Source organism: Thermobia domestica, chromosome 10 (genome assembly GCF_964235325.1).
Source record: "Thermobia domestica chromosome 10, izTheDome1.hap1.1, whole genome shotgun sequence".
NCBI lineage: Eukaryota > Metazoa > Arthropoda > Insecta > Zygentoma > Lepismatidae > Thermobia > Thermobia domestica.
Window position 1 is genome coordinate 258,883,886 of NC_137463.1, and position 18,276 is coordinate 258,902,161.

The 18,276-nt window shown below is 37.5% G+C and overlaps 1 protein-coding gene across 3 annotated transcripts in view; it reads left to right on the top strand.

The window, feature by feature from the left end:
• Window positions 1-18,276, top strand: part of LOC145663173 (ATP-binding cassette sub-family A member 17-like) — a 379,444-nt gene that overhangs the window by 128,194 nt on the left and 232,974 nt on the right. For all 3 annotated transcript variants that reach the window (XM_081729505.1, XM_081729507.1, XM_081729508.1), the window contains 3 exons: window positions 4,322-4,553; window positions 15,716-15,870; window positions 17,676-17,828. In XM_081729505.1, coding sequence (XP_081585631.1) covers window positions 4,322-4,553; window positions 15,716-15,870; window positions 17,676-17,828 — 540 coding nt within the window. The remainder of the gene's footprint in view (window positions 1-4,321; window positions 4,554-15,715; window positions 15,871-17,675; window positions 17,829-18,276) is intronic.

Genomic DNA, 18,276 nt, shown 5'->3' on the forward strand with positions numbered 1-18,276 from the left:
AACGCCGGGCACATTTCTACTGCACTGGCATGCAATAACTCTATTCGTGAAATTCGCCATGACTGCGTGACAAGTTTCCACAACGAGCACTCCGACGACACACACACACACACACACACACACACACACACACACACACACACACACACACACACACACACAAACAAACACAGAAACTTTCAATGTTTACTGTTGAATCCGTTGAAGAAACTGTTAATTCATTCGGTTCCTCATTTTGCCTTAGAACCGCGCGAAACCGCCTGACAGTTTGCTGCATAACTTTCTCCGTTCTAATATATAGGCCTATATATATAAACAATTAGCACACGTTCCGCTATAATAATCAGCTCCATGGCTAGACTGAAGAAATGGCAGAAATTCAATCGAAATGTTTGTGGGTAAAGCAACAATACAAAACAATGTTGACAACTAGGGATGCGCACGAGACGAGTCGAGACAGGATCTTCCTGACAAAATTCGAGTCGAGACACGGTTCTTCCAATAGTAAAATATACATTTTTCGAGTCGAGACATCACTTTTAAAGCACATTTTCGAGACAAGACAGCCACAAATATTGTCTCGTGCGCATCCCTATCGGCAACCGAGAATCAAAAAAAATTCCCAGACGATCTAAAAGCGGCGCGCTTTTTGAATAACCCTAAACATTGCTTTTACAGTATCGGAAATTGATTAAAATATGTAATTCTACTAGCAATGTAGATTTTTTTTTTAAGGAATCCGCATTGAACATGGCGGAAACTTGTATTACTCAATCGTCTTGTTTTCCGATTGCTATTTAATGCTTCGGTGAGTAATTTTGTTTTAATTACTTGACAAGCATCCTACTACTTCTTTAATAATGTTTTCATTAAAATATTTATTCGATAAAAGTACTTCTCCTGTTAACGTAATCAACTTTTAAAAAGTAAGAAAATGTAGTGATTTTACTTTGTAAATATTTCGGCCAATTCTGACATTTTTTGCTTGAACTTATTTTTATATTAAAATCATGTTCGAACGACAACTCAAGTTTCTATTCTAGTGACTCAATTCCCGACGAAATATTAACCTGTGACCAAACGCACAACGATTCATCGTTGATTTCCCCAATAGTGATTGAATATCGTTAATGATTGCCTACAGGGCCGTTTTTAACCTCCCTGGCGCCCTAGGCACTTCAAATTGTTACGCTTCCCTCATTATTTCGGGAGTATCCCCCCTCCTTCGGTTATAACGTTGCCAGTTTTGTTTTGGGAGATATTTTCTCTTAATTCTCTTACTTTTTTCCCTTTCTTTATTTTTGCTCTTTGGAGAGTCTTTACATTATCCACCATCTATGGACCCGCCGTGTCCCATATATGTACAAAAGATTGTTTATTGGGCGTGCTTTAATAATAATATATTGAACTCATCAAAAGTATTTTATAATTGTTGTTCTCTCTTTTATCTCTTTCATCATGTTGGTGTCGTGGCCACGCGGACAGTACAGCGGTGGTTAAACAACTTTAAGGACGTTGACGAAACACTCGAAGATGTACCACGTCCGGACGCCAACACATGTACAAATTGAAGATCTTCAGACAGAAATTGATGCGGACAGTTGCCACACATGTGAGGAACTGGGACTACAATTCAGTGTGAGTGGAGAAACCATTCGGCAACACCTCAATCAACATGGGAAGTACTACGTAGAAGTTGGGTCGATGTGTCCCACATGATTTGACTCCGGGCCAGAAGGCAACGCGAGCAGACACTGGTGTTTCTTTGCTGTCTTCTCTGAGGAAAGAGCCATTTGGACAAGTTGTTGACGTGTGATGAGAGGAGAAAGCTGTAGGAAGCTCCACGGCGCCGTCATCACTGGTTTAGCATCCCCTGAACCGGTTATAAAACAGCCAGAGCTGCACCAGAAGAAGGTCCTCCAGTCTCTTCGGTGGGCTGCTGGCGACGTTGTGCATCGTTAACTGCTACCAGCTGGCCAGACCATCAACGCAACTGTGTATTGTCAGCATTCAAGAAAAACTTAAAACTCTGGAGCCAGCACTTCTGAATTGCAAAGGTGTCCTAAGCCCCACATGGATAGAATGACCCGGGACACCATTCTACGCGTTGGATGTGAAACACTATTGAATCCGCCATTCTCTCCTTACATTCCACTTTCTGATTATCATCTGTTCCATTCCTTGGACAATCACCCTATCACTAGTTGAAATCCCTTGTAGAGGTGCAAAATGCACTTGATACCTTCTTCGCGATGGAATCCATGGCCTTCCAGAACGTTGGCAGAAGAACGTCGATGCTGATGGGGACTATTTTTGATCTTCCAAGTATGTCTTAGGTGACATGTCTATGTTCGAAGGTGGTGGGTGAAAAAGCGACAGAACTTTCTTGGCCATTACAAAATTACCTTTATAATTTTGGTATGGTTAGTAGTACAGTAATAACAGATATTTAAAATGCTCATTGATTCTAACTATCGTTGTTGAAGTTGCAGACAGTGTGTGTTAGTGTTATTGAATATATGAGGTCTGTTATGCTATACTTCGATTAAGTCCACTTGACACTGAAAATTGCAATTTTTCGTGTTAATATCAACTTTCAAGTATTTGCTATCTATGGCCAGAACGTTATTGTTTAAAAACTGTTAGTTCGCCGTGAAGAATGGCTTCAAAGTTAGCATGTTATGCATATCCCCGTTAAGTCCAAACATGATAAAATTGTTCCTACGTTCCTGGTCAATTTTTTGAAGTGTTCTTTTTTTTCATAAGTATTTTGGATTTACCTGAGCCTCCGACGAATCATTGGACCAGTGCCGTGCGGTGGACAATCAGCACCCGGGCCGAGAGTATACGGCGGCGCCCCCACACATGGGAGTAAGGTCGACAGATCTGCCGCGAAGCGCCAGAGTGGTCGGCGCGAATAGTAAAACAATTTTTGAAAATGATCCCTGCTTTTCCTTGATTTTGAGCACTTTTTATTACTTTTTTCCTTCCATTTTATATATGTGTACATGCACTTTCCTCACATGACTAACATTATTTTTCTTCTGTCTTTTTTCTTTCCTTCTTTTTTTCCTCCCGAATTTTGCGCACCCTTACTTCTGTGTCCGAGGCTATCGCCCCGCTCGCCCTCCCCCCACGACACGGCTCTGCATTGGAGTATCATAAGTTAATGAAACTGCTTCAAGACCAGTACAAGGGATTGGTACAAAGTTCCGGTTCCGACAGAACCGGTTCCAGAAGAAACCGGTTCTTGGAGAACCGATTTTGGGTACACGCGATCCGAATACTCGGTTCCGGAACCGGATCTTAGGAACCGGTTCCAGACGTGGACCCGAAACCCCTCCCATAAAGGAGCTACAAAGTTGACCTTCAAAGCACTGCTAAGAAGACCACGCGCTTGAATCCTCCCCGCCCCGCCCAGACTCGCTTGTGCCACCAGAAATTTTTTTTTGGTTCACCAGTGGGTGTTCAGCTAAATGAGTTTTCTAGTTTGCCTGTTTAGCCAATGAATTTGCCAGTTATCCAGTTTGTTTAGTCAATTGAGACAAGCGGCCGCCACCAGCTTGTCGCTGCCTGTCGACTGAAAAATCCTTACGAATAATTGAACATGACAAATAGCCATGGGAAAATATATTGAAATGTTTAAATTTTTCCAGGATCTCCCTCTCCCGAAAAGAACGGTGGAGGACTGAGAAATTTCGAGGGTCAACTGAAAAGTGGCAAACGTCAGTAGGAGGCATGGCCACAAAGTTTCGGTTCAACGAGAAACCGGTTCTTTGACATCTGGTTTTCAGAACTAGTTCCGGAATGGGTTCGAGATCTGGATCTGAAAACCCGGTTCCGGAACCTGATCCGTTCAGAGCCGAAAACCCGGTTCCACCAGGAGCCGATTCCGGCCATCCCTAACAAGTACCTCTTTAGATCAACATTCTGACAGCGAGTATCCTGAGGCGAAAACTTATATTTGAGTAATTGTGCGGTTTTACTAATTGATTGATGAAATTAATGATATTTAAAATTAAAGTATGTTTATAAATCAAATTTCCTTGATATTAAAAAAATACAATGTTTACAAGCGAAACAAGATGGTTTTACAAGGAATTATAAACTCATTTGAAGTTATTATTATTCCTTAATATTCAGACGGCATGGAATAGTGACATTTAATACATGATTTTGGAACACATTGTCCATATAACTGTTATTTAAAATTGTATTTTGTTCCTACGTTTATTTTTGCCATGTTTTTTCTCCTGACAAATTTGTCAAAGTGGACTGAATTTGTTAAGCATGTCAGGACTCATATCAATTTCCATTTCAGTTACGTGCGGAGACTGATCAATGCATCCCAGATATTGATAAACCAACCTTCGAGAAATGCAACTGTAAGAAAGTAATAAAAGTAAGAAACATTCAGAAAATTTACGAAGACATCTATGGGGCTCCCAGAGAGGTGCTACATGACGTTAATTTAGATGTGTGTATGAATTCTATTACAGTCCTTCTTGGTACAAATGGAGTAGGTAAAACTACATTGGTGGACATAATCGCAGGTATAACTTATGTTTCTAATTGTGACACTCATTATCGTAAGATATAACAATAACAGGTATGATTTTTTTTTAAATTAAAGGATCCAATATATTTCAATCAAAAATCTTCTTGTAGGCCTTATATCTGGAGAACTACACATAGTGTAGCCAAACCCAAACTATCACTCAACTCAGCATGATGTTCTTATTCCGTATAAAAAAAATACGGAAACTCGATTTAGGGACCGTTCACAAATTTGTGGCCCCCGATCCAATAGAACTAGCTCGGGAGAGTAATGCTCCCGGAAGTAGAAACGAGAAACATAGTTCTGATTGGTTGGCGTTATCCACTTCTTGCCAAGTTGCATATAAAATAACAGAAATCAAACGCTTGCTGCTGTCGGCCTTGGCTAGGGCTCTATGCTAGTAATAAAAGTCTCTTTTGGCGCGAGTTCAAACCCGGCCCGAGGAAAGTTTTTCTTTTACATTTTTATAACACTTATTAAATTAAAATAATATGAAAAATAATACTTAAAAAAGTGATTTATTTACTTTTGTGCAGATAAGTAGTTGTAGTACTTATGCCCTTGTTCTCCATGATATAGGGCTCGTTTTGTTCCCCTTGTACTTCATGATATAAATTTTGTGACCAACTTAAAACAACTGGCTAGGATAGCGCGTAAAACAGCTGGCTAGAGTAGCGCGCGGAAAAACGTACTTCCAGGAGTATTACTCTCCCGAGCGGGTCGTGATCCAATTGACCCGAAAGATCCAAGACATTAAATCAAAAATCTTCTTGTAGGTCTTATATCCCAAACTATCACTTAATTCAGTATGACGCACTTATTCTGCAGAAAATATGAAAACTTGATTTAGGGACCGTTCAAAAATTTTGTGGCCCCTAATCGAAAAACTAATTAAAGGCCAAGATCGCAATCTTCTGATCCATTTTTAAGTTTCCTAAAATTCTTGTTTCCAATCATGACAATTATTACCACAAAAAATAATCACAGTTATGGCCTTGCTCTATAAGCGAAACAATAAAAGCTAACATTATTTACATGTAAAATCTTGCCTTCCAATATAAATCTTTAAAATTATTATTTGTTGTATACTTTCATTGCTTTTTCAACTTCTGTTTTTATGCTAAAGAAATTAACAATGTGTGCATATATGTGACAGGACTTATGACAAAATGGTTGTTTATAGGTTGTATATAGCTTCTTTTACTTTATTGTTGTATACTCATATTCTGCCCAAAACAGCGTAGACAAAAAGGTTACGTACATACAATAATTTAGATCACCCTATTCTGCAGCGTTATGCGAGCTACTACTTTTTCTGATCTGAAATATATATAGTGTCAGTCGGGAATCGAACTCAGGACGTGTTTGACTCAGCAGTCCAGTACGCTAACCGTATAACCACAGAATACAGGCCCGACAATTTCCATTTTCATAACGTTTTGCTAAACCCCGTTGTTTGTGTGTCGATTCAAGCGCCATCTGTGAATGCACTGTTTTCAATTCAAGTTCAAATCACTGTCCCTTTTCCTGAAGAATCCAAATGTGCAATAAAAATGGGAGTTTCCATTTAAAATTTTAAAGTTATTCCCCATACCTCCAAGGGGTGGGGATAGGGAATTGCGTTTGGTATAATCGGATAGTATTTCAAAGCTATTTAACATGCGCTTTGTTTTGCTGATCTATATATTATATTTCACGAGACACTGAACCGTTCTGGGAAGTTTCCACACCCTATGTACAGAGACTCACTTTAATATTCGGCCACCCCACATTGTTGTCATTTATATCAAAGGACTCATTAATGTAAATACATAGGGATTTTTAAGCGATGACAGGAAACAACTATCATGTCTCCTGTACTATTTCCTAATATATAAAAGTTGTAAACGCATACTATGCCTAACTAACTGCTATGTTTCTACGAACTGCCTTCATATTATGCCACTTTAATATTCGGCCACTAAAGTGACTTGATGATCTTACTGCTGTATCTCCAGTTTACAGAACGATATGAGTGGGAAAAGGAGGTGTATGTACAACTCTTTTCTCGTCTTCGTGTTAGAAAGTGTGAATGGGTATTGGCTTTGCTGTATAACACTTCCAATGGGGCGAAAAAGTTGTAACACAATCTTTGAGCAGAGCCAGCTGGTATTTTTCGTCATAAAAGGGAGATTCCAATAGGTATATTGCTCGTCTCTTGAATATACCACAAAGTACAGTCGGTGATATCTTGCGACGTCATAAGAACGAAGACACGATAGAATCCATGAAGCAGAAGGGTCGGCCTAGCAAGCTAAATGAACAAGACAAACGTGTGATTGTGAAAAAAGTGAAGAAAAACCCAAAATTAAGTGCACTGAAGATTGCAGCGGAATTGTTGCGAGGGTGTGGAAAGGATGTACACCCACAGACTGTTCGGAAAGTACTGAGAAACGAAGGATACCACGGAAAGGTAGCTACAAAGAAACCATGTGTCAACAAAGTGTGCAGATAGAAACCACTTCAGTTCGCTAAAATCTATGTGTTAAAGGAACCAGTATGATGGTATGACGTTATTTTTGCTGAGGAAAGCAAATTCAACATTTTAAAGACAGATAGCAAAGTTATAGCGAAAGGCGAATGAAGAACTAAGAAAACTGAATTTACAAGCAACAGTCAAATATGGTGGTCGTAACATAATGGTTTGGAGGTGCATATCTGCTATCGGTATGGATGAACTCAGGTTTATAAATGCTAAAATGACAAAAGAACAATGCCTTAGCATTCTAAAAGAGACTTTACACAAGAGTGCGCACAAATTTGGAATCAGCGAGACTTTTAAATTTTATCACGATAACGATTCAAAACATAAGGCGCATGTTGTGCGTGACAGGCTTCTGTACAACTGCCCCATAGCTATTGAAACTTTACCACAAAGTCCGGACCTCAATCCCATTGAAAATTTGTGGGATGAACTCGATCCTGGAGTTCGGAAAGTGGCGGTAACATCAAAGGAGGAACTTGAGAGAAGGTTAACAGAAGAATGGGCCAATATTGCCGCTGAATATACCGCAAAAATAACTGGAAGTATGCAAAATCACTTGAAGGAGGTGATACACAATAAAGAGTATCCAATTAGGTATTAAAACTTTTTTCTTGCATCGAAGCAAGCGACAAGAAAGTTGCACATTATGTGGTGGCCGAATATTAAAGTGATTATAATTTTTGTGTTTGATAAGGAATGTTCGGTTTTTGTACGTAAGAGTTAAAATTTTATAGTTTAATTTTTGTAAAAAGTTGCAGAAAATATAGAGGTTTCACATAGCATAAACAATATTATCACTCTACTTTACTGTAGTTCATAATATAAGATACAATGCCAGTACAATGTGGTGGCCGAATATTAAAGTGAGTCTCTGTATATAGATAGATAGCTATATATGTATACGAGAGTTACTAGGAAAGTTTTGAGATAGAGACAACCGAGGCACTGCAGGAATAAAATTTTGCCTGCATAAGAACCCCCCCCCCCTCCGTCTTTGTAAGTGAACTTGCCCAATTTCGCGACTATCATGTCTTATGATCTGGTGAGTTGTATTGCTAACTGGCCTGAGTTGCCACCATTTGCACTACTGCTCAGAGATGGAGTGGGTCAGTGGGTCAAGTGGGTCAGGTTTTATGAGGGGTCAGTGGGTCGTGGGTCAACAGCATGTGACCCACTGTGACCCACCACCCACCGTGACCCACTGCGACCCACCGACTCAGTATGATCTACAGACCCTCTCTGCTCACTGCATTGTAGACAGTATCTTCTGAAGACTGGTAAATTTGTCTCCGTTTTACTTTCAAGACCTTCATTTCCCTTTCTTTTCCACTTGTTTCTGTCTACCTACCTGAGGTGAGTATATTTAACCAAGTGGAAAAAGAACTTCAGGCACTTTTGGATATTGATATTTTAAATTGTAATAATAGCAATAGGACTTATACTACTACTTGGCTTTCGAGACCTGTGAGTTTTTAGAGCTAACTACTGGAAAAAATACATTTTTGAATCACTGTAATATATAAATTATTATATAAAAAAATTGAATGTAACTATGTGTGCCTGATCATAACGGTCAAATTGCAAAATCAAATGAAATTACTTTTGGTATATAGTTAGGCCTTAATACAAATTGGGATGTTATATTGCTTTCATTATAATGCATAATATCCTAAGGAGGTAGTGAGTATCCGAATTTTTGCGAAAAAAAAATGAGTATCTCGCAAGCCGTTAAACTTACGGAGCTGAAATTCAGTGTATTAACTCTTTATTGAAAATAAACAGAATGTGTCCTAGCATTTTTTAAATTCTCCTTTATGTGGGGGGAGGGCACTTTCTATATATGGAAAATTGGTTTGTACAAATGATCGACAACGATCGATGTTATTTAAGAAAAAAATCAGAAACAAAAAATACAATGCTTGGCTTCATATATCCATTGCTTTCTGCTGTAATAATTGCTGAAGCTTATGTTTATTATATGGAGCGCTTACAGTACAGGGCAATCAACCCATAAAGTTGTTAGAAAAGTAGGCATAAAATTTGTACTGTAAGCTTAATTACACGGAAATTTGAAGTTTGGATTGTACGCATAATTGTATGGAAATTTTTATACTTTTTTCCCTTTACGTTGGTATACTTACTTTGATTTGGAACTTTAAAATTTCATCCTTTTTTCCACTGAAAAGTATTGATAATTCAACAAGGAAATAATTGTACTATGATAATTTAATTGAAATTCATCGTAATTTGGCACATGGCAAACAGCAGTGTGTAATTGAAGTTGACGAAGGAGGGAAATTCCCATTCACCTCTGAACACTTTCCAGGAACCTCGTTACCTTTCGCTTTCTAGACGGGGAAAGGAACTTGGTAATGGCATCAAACCTTCATGTGTAATTACAAAAAATTAAATTTATAAACAAATAAGAAATCATCAGTTTATCAGGCTTTAATTGATAATTTATTCACAACATTCCCTATCAAAGGCGTGGTAGATGAAGTTTCTGTTCTACATGAGTCGACATTGCCAACTGACATGGTCGATATCGAAAAGATGTTGTATGGTGATAGAGAGATGATACTTCTTGCTGAGTATTTTAAACCTGACCAAGAAAAATCGTTATCAGACTTAAGTCTAACAAGTAGATTGTCGATGAGAAGTTGCAGAAATCGGGTAGAAGTATTATCAATTTCCACGACAGAGTGGGAATGGGGATTTCCCCTTATGAATTTACAGATGACTGATATTAGAAATAGACTAAGTGCTCAAACATTGTCTAACTTGTTGCTCATCAATGTTAATGGCCCACCGCTAGATATGCTCAAAGTAGACGAGCTAGTTATTTCTTGGATGAAGGATGGACATCATTCCACTGCGGATGATTTACCGCCAAAAAGTTACCAACAGGAAATAAATCCGATTTCAGACTTGTTTTAAGGTGGAAAATTACGAGTTACGGAAAATGTATATTTGTATTACTAATGGTTTATTGTGTTGTTCAACTTTGTACCTAATTTTTAGTAAGTCTCTTCTTTGCTTTAGGTAAACTACTTTGAATAAATATTCATTATAATTGCAATTATGCATATTTATAACTTAACGTTGTGTTTTAGTGATTACACAAATTACAATTATGAGTATATTTTATGGAGATGTTCTCACATAGGGTACCCGAGCGCCTTTATACATTATGAGAAACTGATTTTTCAAGTCTTTTGTGAGAAAAATGCTGTGAACTGAGAAACCATAACTTTTTCCATATTGTACAGGGGTATTTTTCTGCGAATAGAAGTTTCTTTTGGAATACGTTCAGAAATTAACACTTGCAAGAATACTCTTTTAGTACAAGTATATTTTAGGCACACACTAATTTCCCCCCACCTCGAACTGTTTCAATTTCCTCACTGACAAACATTTTACCATTTTATATCGTAAAGGTCAGATCCACCGTTATTGTAACAGAGTGGTGCTTGAGCGATTGACTAGAAATTCAAACTCCGATTAGTGACAATTTCACAGTCTTGTTTTATTACAAGTGTAAACTCTTTAGTCAGTTCAGAAGAAGCCGTGGATCGTGTTCAGAGTTGATGACGATGGATTTTGGTAAGTCAGAGTAGGTCAAAGTGGATGAGAGTGGTTCATGGTGGGTGGTGGGTCACGGTGGGTGGTGGGTCATGGTGGGTGGTGGGTCAGTGGGTCGTGGGTCACAGTGGGTGGTGGGTCAGTGGGTCGTGGGTCAAGTTTTCATTGACCCACGCCAACTCTGCTACTGCTATGGAGTTGGAAACAAGGAATTTTGCGAGCCATGATTCTGTATATGCTTTAATGATCCCAAGAGCTATGCTGGAGATAGCTTCGCTATCAGAGGGCTTCCAATGCCGGACAGGTCTTTAGAAGTAGGAGCCAGATGAATTGAGATATTGTGGTAGGGGGCAGCAGGTCTACCATTACCACACGAGGCTGAATATGATCGGCATCGGCAGATTTGGACAAAAACAGGCAGAGACAGGAAACCTCTCTCTGACTGTTTCACTGCGACGTGGAAGGACCTGGGACACCACCATTGTTCTCGGTCCCTAGGATACAACATGGAAAGGAAAATAAGAAAATATATATTTTTCTATTATACTTAATGTATCCTATTATGTTATAATGTACAATGGATTTAACTTTTGCTTTTTACTGATTAAATAAATAATTTCTTATGCAGAATGAGCATTTATGGATTTAGAAAAGGCTATTGTGAAAGACAGTGGAAGAGGTACGCAGAAATCATGATAAATCATTAGGAACGTGTAGAATAATATTTAATAATTGCATTTCTGTACAGAGCTTCTGTCTCTAAATTCCAAAGAAGACTCTACGTATGTATGAGATGAAGTGAACTATTGCTTCACAAAGAAGATATCGTTAAAAAGTTAGACTAGCTAAACATAAATGCTTAAGAGTCTTCATCCCGGCGAAATTAAAATACCGCTAATTTTACAGTAATTATGTGATATCTTGAAATAGATAAAAGATAATCGAAATGTGGAAGAAGAGCGCCCTAGACAATATTATTTTACATGAGATACCGTTATCACGACTCACTTATCTGCTTTCGATTTCGAGCCATTTTGAAAATCGGCATTTATTTTCGCGTTTCTAAAGAGGTGAAAATGGAAAGCTACTCTGCATTTCAACAGAGATTAACCGTACTCTCAGAAAGTGTAGTTCATCGAACTCAAAGTAAGCCTCGGGCTTCTTGACGATCAATACAGTTTGCCTGAAATCTAGTGTTTAAGTAGTTTAGTATGAGCAAGACGTAATGTGCTAGGGCAACAACTTGTATGAACAATGCTTTTTTTTATATGTTCTAACAACAAAGTGCAATATTCTTATCCATGTTCAAGAAATGACCACACAATACTAGTTTGTATTCACGATTGTGGGGAAGGAAAAGTCGCAGTTTAAATGGGTGTAGTTTTCCTTTGGGATATCGTGAATGGCTGTGCGTCTTGTCTTATCCTCCATTCCTCCCTTCGTTTTCAAATACCGTATTTGTTTTTCTCTGTTTTTCTGTTTTAAATTGGTTCAGATTCCGAAATTTAAACTAGTACTGTCCTGTAATATTGTTTTCGTTTGTTGATAAGTAGACGAGATATTCACTAACGTTTGATACTGAATGCTGTAAAGAGTTTTCAACAACTATTTAATAGAACATGTGCTTTCTGATGTTCTTTTGGAGTCATTACTAACTAAAACTGTGTTCTTAGTTGCAATTCAACAACAAATAATACATAGATGCCAAACTGTAGAGTTTAACGAAAAATGTTCCTGTAAAAGTTGTTTCCTTTTCAATAATACTTCCAAATAAATCGAAATTGGTACCACTCTCCATTTGAAATTTTGGAGTTGATCCCTCGCGGAAGTATTCTCGCTACGCCACTGAATATGAAAGAATCTCAATTTGATTCTTCACATACGATTTGGTCATTTATTTTTTTGTTTGTTTGAAGTATCTATCTGCACTACGAAGTATGAACTGAGAAAAATGCGTGGTACGGGTGGTCTGATAGCAATTCAACAACAAATAGCACACATAGATGCCAAACCGTAGAATTTAACGAAAAGTGTTTCCTGCAAAATTGCTTGTTTTTCAATAATACTTCCAAAGAAATCGAAACTGATACCACTTTCCATATAATTTTTTTGAAGGTGATTCCCCGAGGAAGTATTCCATTTAAAATTTTTGAAGTTGATCCCCCGTGGAAGTATTCCCGCTACGCCACTGGATACGGAAGCAACACTATTTGATTCTTCACATACGATTTGGTCGTTCATTTTTTGTTTGAAGTGTCTACGTGCACTACGAGGCGAGAAAAGTGCCTGGGATGGGTGGTCTGATACTCCTTGTATATAGTAAAAAGCTAAACGAACAGAATAAAGAGCTCGTCGCTCTATCAGATCAATACATACATATCTGTTGCCATAACTAGAGGTGCGTAAAACATCTATACATAGCTTCGCCGGAAGTCCTCTTCATTGTAAGGCTAATTGGACGTCCAAGCAAACGTTGGTATTTCTGCTTGAATAGGCGCAGAAATTGCCTGAAACTGTACCCAAAAAAACATGTATACTGGACTCCGAAGAGGTACTTGAGTGAATTGTCTCCAGAAGAACGCCAGTGTGGGAACAGGCAGAAATACATCAATTTTGAAGAAAAAGATTTGACGACGGTGTCGTCCTCAATGTCTAGAGACGATATATCCAAAAAGAATTTCTATACTCCAGCCGTTCTACCGGTTGCAAAAAGGTCGTTTTATGACGGTCTCCATATTGGTAGAGGGTATATATACCCTTGTGTGTGTGTTTTAAGTAAAAATATCACACAACTCACACAACTAGATACGTAAACACAAAAAAACATCCTGGTGATAGAAGTAGTTAATAGAGAAGTGATTCCTATAAATTCGCTCAAATTGAAAGCATTAATATGAAAATGTTAATAGTGCTCATTCTTTGAAAAAGGCGAAATTCGTTAAGCTCTGACAACTTAAGCCCCTATTCTACAATTGCTTTAAGTTCAAAAATGTTATTATTCCCCTTGTTTAGTTTCAATTTTAATATTCCCTCGCAAACAACAGTTTGTTTGTGTCCCATCACACCTCAAGTTTTCATATCTTTATTCTCACCGTCGCGTCATGATTAATCCGATTGGCTAGAAAAGCGGGATTAACTGAGCAAACTCATCACTGTCAAAACGTCGAACACGTATTTCAGACCCTGATTGTTTCTGATTTTGAAAACGCTCCTCCGTACACTGTAAGTCATTACTCGGCACCTTGTATATCACATCGTCATTAACAAATCATATAAAATAATTTCCTTTAAGTAAGAGTAAAAACTTGGTTTCGGCTCTGGTTCTAGGCACGGTTATTTTGTTTAAACGAACGTTAAAATTTGTTTTAAACACGTCTATTTTTAAGGCTTGTTTCAAACATATGTTTATTATTAGTTCATTTTATTTTTGTAAAAAAAAAATCTGACCCAGAGAGAAAATTGTCAAAAAGTGCTCCCATTCAGAAGGCTATTTTCTTTCTGTGTGAATGTTTTGATTTCTCGTGTGTACAGAAAGTCAATGTGGTGATCTATAATTTATTTTAACTCTTTTTCAACCTTGTTTTTAGTATTTATTCTATTGTTTAAATACTTATCAGTTAACTTGCGAGAAAGTGTCATAGTCGAAGGTTGGACTATTTGTAAAACTGATATTACAAAATAAATAAAAGAATTATCATGGAAGCAAGTTTTAAAAGTGTTGTATTCAGGAAACAAGCAAAGAGTTCTTTACTAAATTGCGGTTCTGAAATTAAAATATCGCAGACATTCGTTGATACAGTACATCTACTAAAATCCACGGAATTACCGCAAATCGACCTTAAATCTTAAGGCCTAGTCCTAAAAATAAAATTGTAGCCAGCGCTTTGTTATTTACCAAATGATATTCGAATGTTCTTTACTATCAATAGCTTATTATTATCATCATAAGTCAGTCCTAACGGCTTTCCTTTCTTCTTAATCCACGTGGATTATGTAAGAAATGTTTCTTGAAAACTTCCCGACGTCTCCATATTTTTCCAGTGACTCAGTTACTCTTACAATTCTGTCGTGCACCGAAACATACTTTTACCCCCTTCTAAATTCAACTACATCCTCATAATCTTCCCATCTGAAGGTTCTGCTTCTTTTCTCAGGAATACAATCAAATCTTTCACACGGGAGTGTGGTTTACTCACAACTGAGTTTATGCGATGTTTCCAAACTTCTTCGGTGCGTTATTTGTTCGGTGTCTTCATTGGTAGCAATTCCATTTGTCAACTGATATTTGTAGATTTTCCCACCACTGGTCAACGAAGTAGTCGAAAAATTCAGTAATTTTTTTCGTGGTCTTCTGTAGTAGTGTGAATATATAGCCATATTTCCTCCACTTCTGCTGGCTTCAAAAAGGCTAAGGTAGCACACATCCTAATAGAGTCCCCTACTTCCTTATATGCTATATACGTATTTGTCAGGCCGATGTTTTGCACCTTATTATTACTAGCAGTGGCGGATGTAGCCCGAGGCAGGGGATCTAGGCTCCCAGTTTTTTGAGTGACAAAAATAATTTAAGCTTTATTTATACATTTTTAAAAAGTTTATATTACCTCATGATATATCTATCATAGTCTGGGTTCTGGTTTTACCTTCTAGATCCACCTCTGATTACTAGACAAATAAAAATTGTTTTGTGAAAATTTAAGACTTTTCAAGTGTGTCATTTAAGGTTGAACATAGCTAATATATATAATTACACATCTTCCATCACTTTCGTGTAAGTCATCACCTGTGTATCGCTGGGACAAAAATCTACTTATTAGCCTGTTTATTAATCAATAAAAATAACTCGAAACACTTCTGGGACGAAACAGTACTACAGCGGGACGAAATGCTACGGATTTTGCCTTGGGACGAAACACTACGGAACCCCCTCCGAATACCTTACTTCACAGTAGATGGTTTGTTTGTTTAGAAGAGGACAAGTAGTCCATAGAATATGAAGTTAGACCATAGAAATGAAAGCTGCTTTCATTAAAACAAAACTACTCTTTCAGGAATCAGAAATCCTACAAGTGGTAATGTCTATATTAAAGACATTAATATTTGTAAAGGTGGGGAAATTGCTCTGAATTGTGTCGCTGTTTGTCCACAAAGAGATGTCTATTGCACTGGGTTAAATGTGGAAGAGAATGTTTACTTATTTGTGAGTGTGAGTATAATTCCTAATAAATACAAGAAACAATTACAAATATTCTATTCAGATGATATTTAGTATAGAACTAAACATATTATAATTATTAAGAACAGAAATAACATCTTACGATTTCTGCATGCTATATTTGATCATAAAAGCCTATTACCTGGTAATTCAAGAATAACTTCGGGCTTTTGTTGTATATAAAATCAACGTATTACTAGTAGAATTGATGCACTATGTATAAAGGGTGGGCATTATCAAAATGATTAGGATTATAAATGAATAAATGAAATATATAAAGTAGGGTTTTCACAGAAAATAATGCAAAATCATAGGTGTATCTGTTGAAGAATGAGTTGTATATATGGCGGGAAAGGTAATTAAAATATGTAGCACATACCTTGTTGTTAGGTAAAGGCAGCAAATATTCTGTGTAAACAGGTTTCATGGAAAATTAGTGTGTTGTATGAATCTCTCCCATGGCGGAGATCTAAATGGCCCTATGTCTCGCTGAGATATATATTACTGTAGCAAGGTTCGTTTTCTAGAATGGCATAACATTTAGAATACAACCATTGTGATCGCTATTAGATGATATTGTCAATTTTTCTTCTTATTTCTCAAATTGTTGTTCTTTGATTACGGAATTTTCGGATTTATTTTCCTCAGTAATCAAAGAAAAAAATATTTGATGTTAACTTCCCTATGCTCTAAGCGTCTGCGAACCACCGATGGGCAACTAGCAACCTTTCGCCAAAAAATGGTGGCCTCACAGAACCGCGGTGGCCTCACTTCCGTTTTGAAAATTACACCACTAACGGCAGAGACGCGACGAAACGCCCTCCAAAATATGTTAAATCGCCTATATGTATGATTTGTTTACGTTAAGGTTGAGTCTAAAAAGGACTTTAAAAAAGTAATGCGGGATGGGCGTGAACCACCAACCTTAAGATTATTAGACGCTTGCTCTTCCGACTTCGCCATGGAGGCCATGACGAAAAGTTCGATTTAGAGAGATAAATCGTTTTAGACTTTTTAATTTGTCAAATCAGAGTGCTCCTTTAACCATGTATATTCGATTATACCTGTTTGGGATCAGATAAAATGCGTTCGCCATGTATTTTTATAACAAAATGACGCTCATCTATTTACTTTATTTCATAGTTCTTCCATATTCACTTTCAAATGATCGACAACAGTTGCCACATAAATTCATACAATTATACGCATTCATCTCAAGACTTTTTGCTTCATAATGTAGAAACGGGTTTTTTTCTTGACCCTCGGAGCCCAATTTAGGAACAATTTGTCAGGGAAAAGTAACATAAAGTTATAATAATAACAGCATGCACATGACTGGCGATAGTTTGTGTTGGTCCCTTCGCGAGTCTCCGAAAGAATCGAACTAAAATGACGGCTTTTAGCGTGGACTAAAATGACGTCTTCGCCACTACGTGGTAGTAACTTCAAGACCCCGACTCTAGATATCTGTTTCGACTCGAAGAAACCCTGCACACTACAGACAATCCTTCGACGCGTCGCTATATAGACGATCGCCATTTACTGGCAAATGAGCCACTATAGGCGGCGTTTACGGCATGGGGTTAGCATCGTGAGACAATTGAAGAACTACTTGACTCAAGGACTATCGCGATGTAGAAAGCTGTGAATAATGACTTTGCCCTGATTACATGGTACTCAGTTGAACATATTTTATCTTGCAAGTCAAAGAAAAGGACTTGAATTTAGTTTATTCTCTAAGCTATATCATAATTTCATTTATAAGCGTATAATTATTTTTCTTTAATCCTTTCCAGTTACAAGAATCAGATGTGGATGTGAAGGAAGAAGTGAAAAATTTATTGAATAAAGTAGGATTGACAATGTATGCGAAAATTTTGCCCGAAGATTTGTCTCAGGGAAATAGAAGGAAGTTAAATTTTTGCATGGCTTTGGCTGTAAACCCGGAGGTACATAACACATATGTTTCATTGATTTATTACCTTTAAGAACATTACATTAAAATTTAAGTTTAGTGGTATAAAAACTTACGAGGGAGGAGCGTGATGTCAGTCAGAGATAATTGCACGAAATTTGGTGTAGGAGTAGGTAATGATAGTGAAAAAGAACGTGTGAAGGCATTTGTTTCACAGGCGTTCGGAATCAGAAATAATGGACCCTACAGTTCTGGAGAAGTATGGCCTGTCAATCAGATATTGATGGGACGGAGCTTTTACTGGCTGTTACGGTCAATGCAGAAGAAGTTAAATAACTAAATTGAAAGCAGAAAAGATGAGCTGAAGAGAAAATGCGCCAATGTTCGCTCTCAGTAACACCAGGAGAATGTAGGGATGCGAAATCATCAACTGCCCTTGCCCACTTTGTCTCTATAAAGAGCAATTGGAACAAAAATTTAAA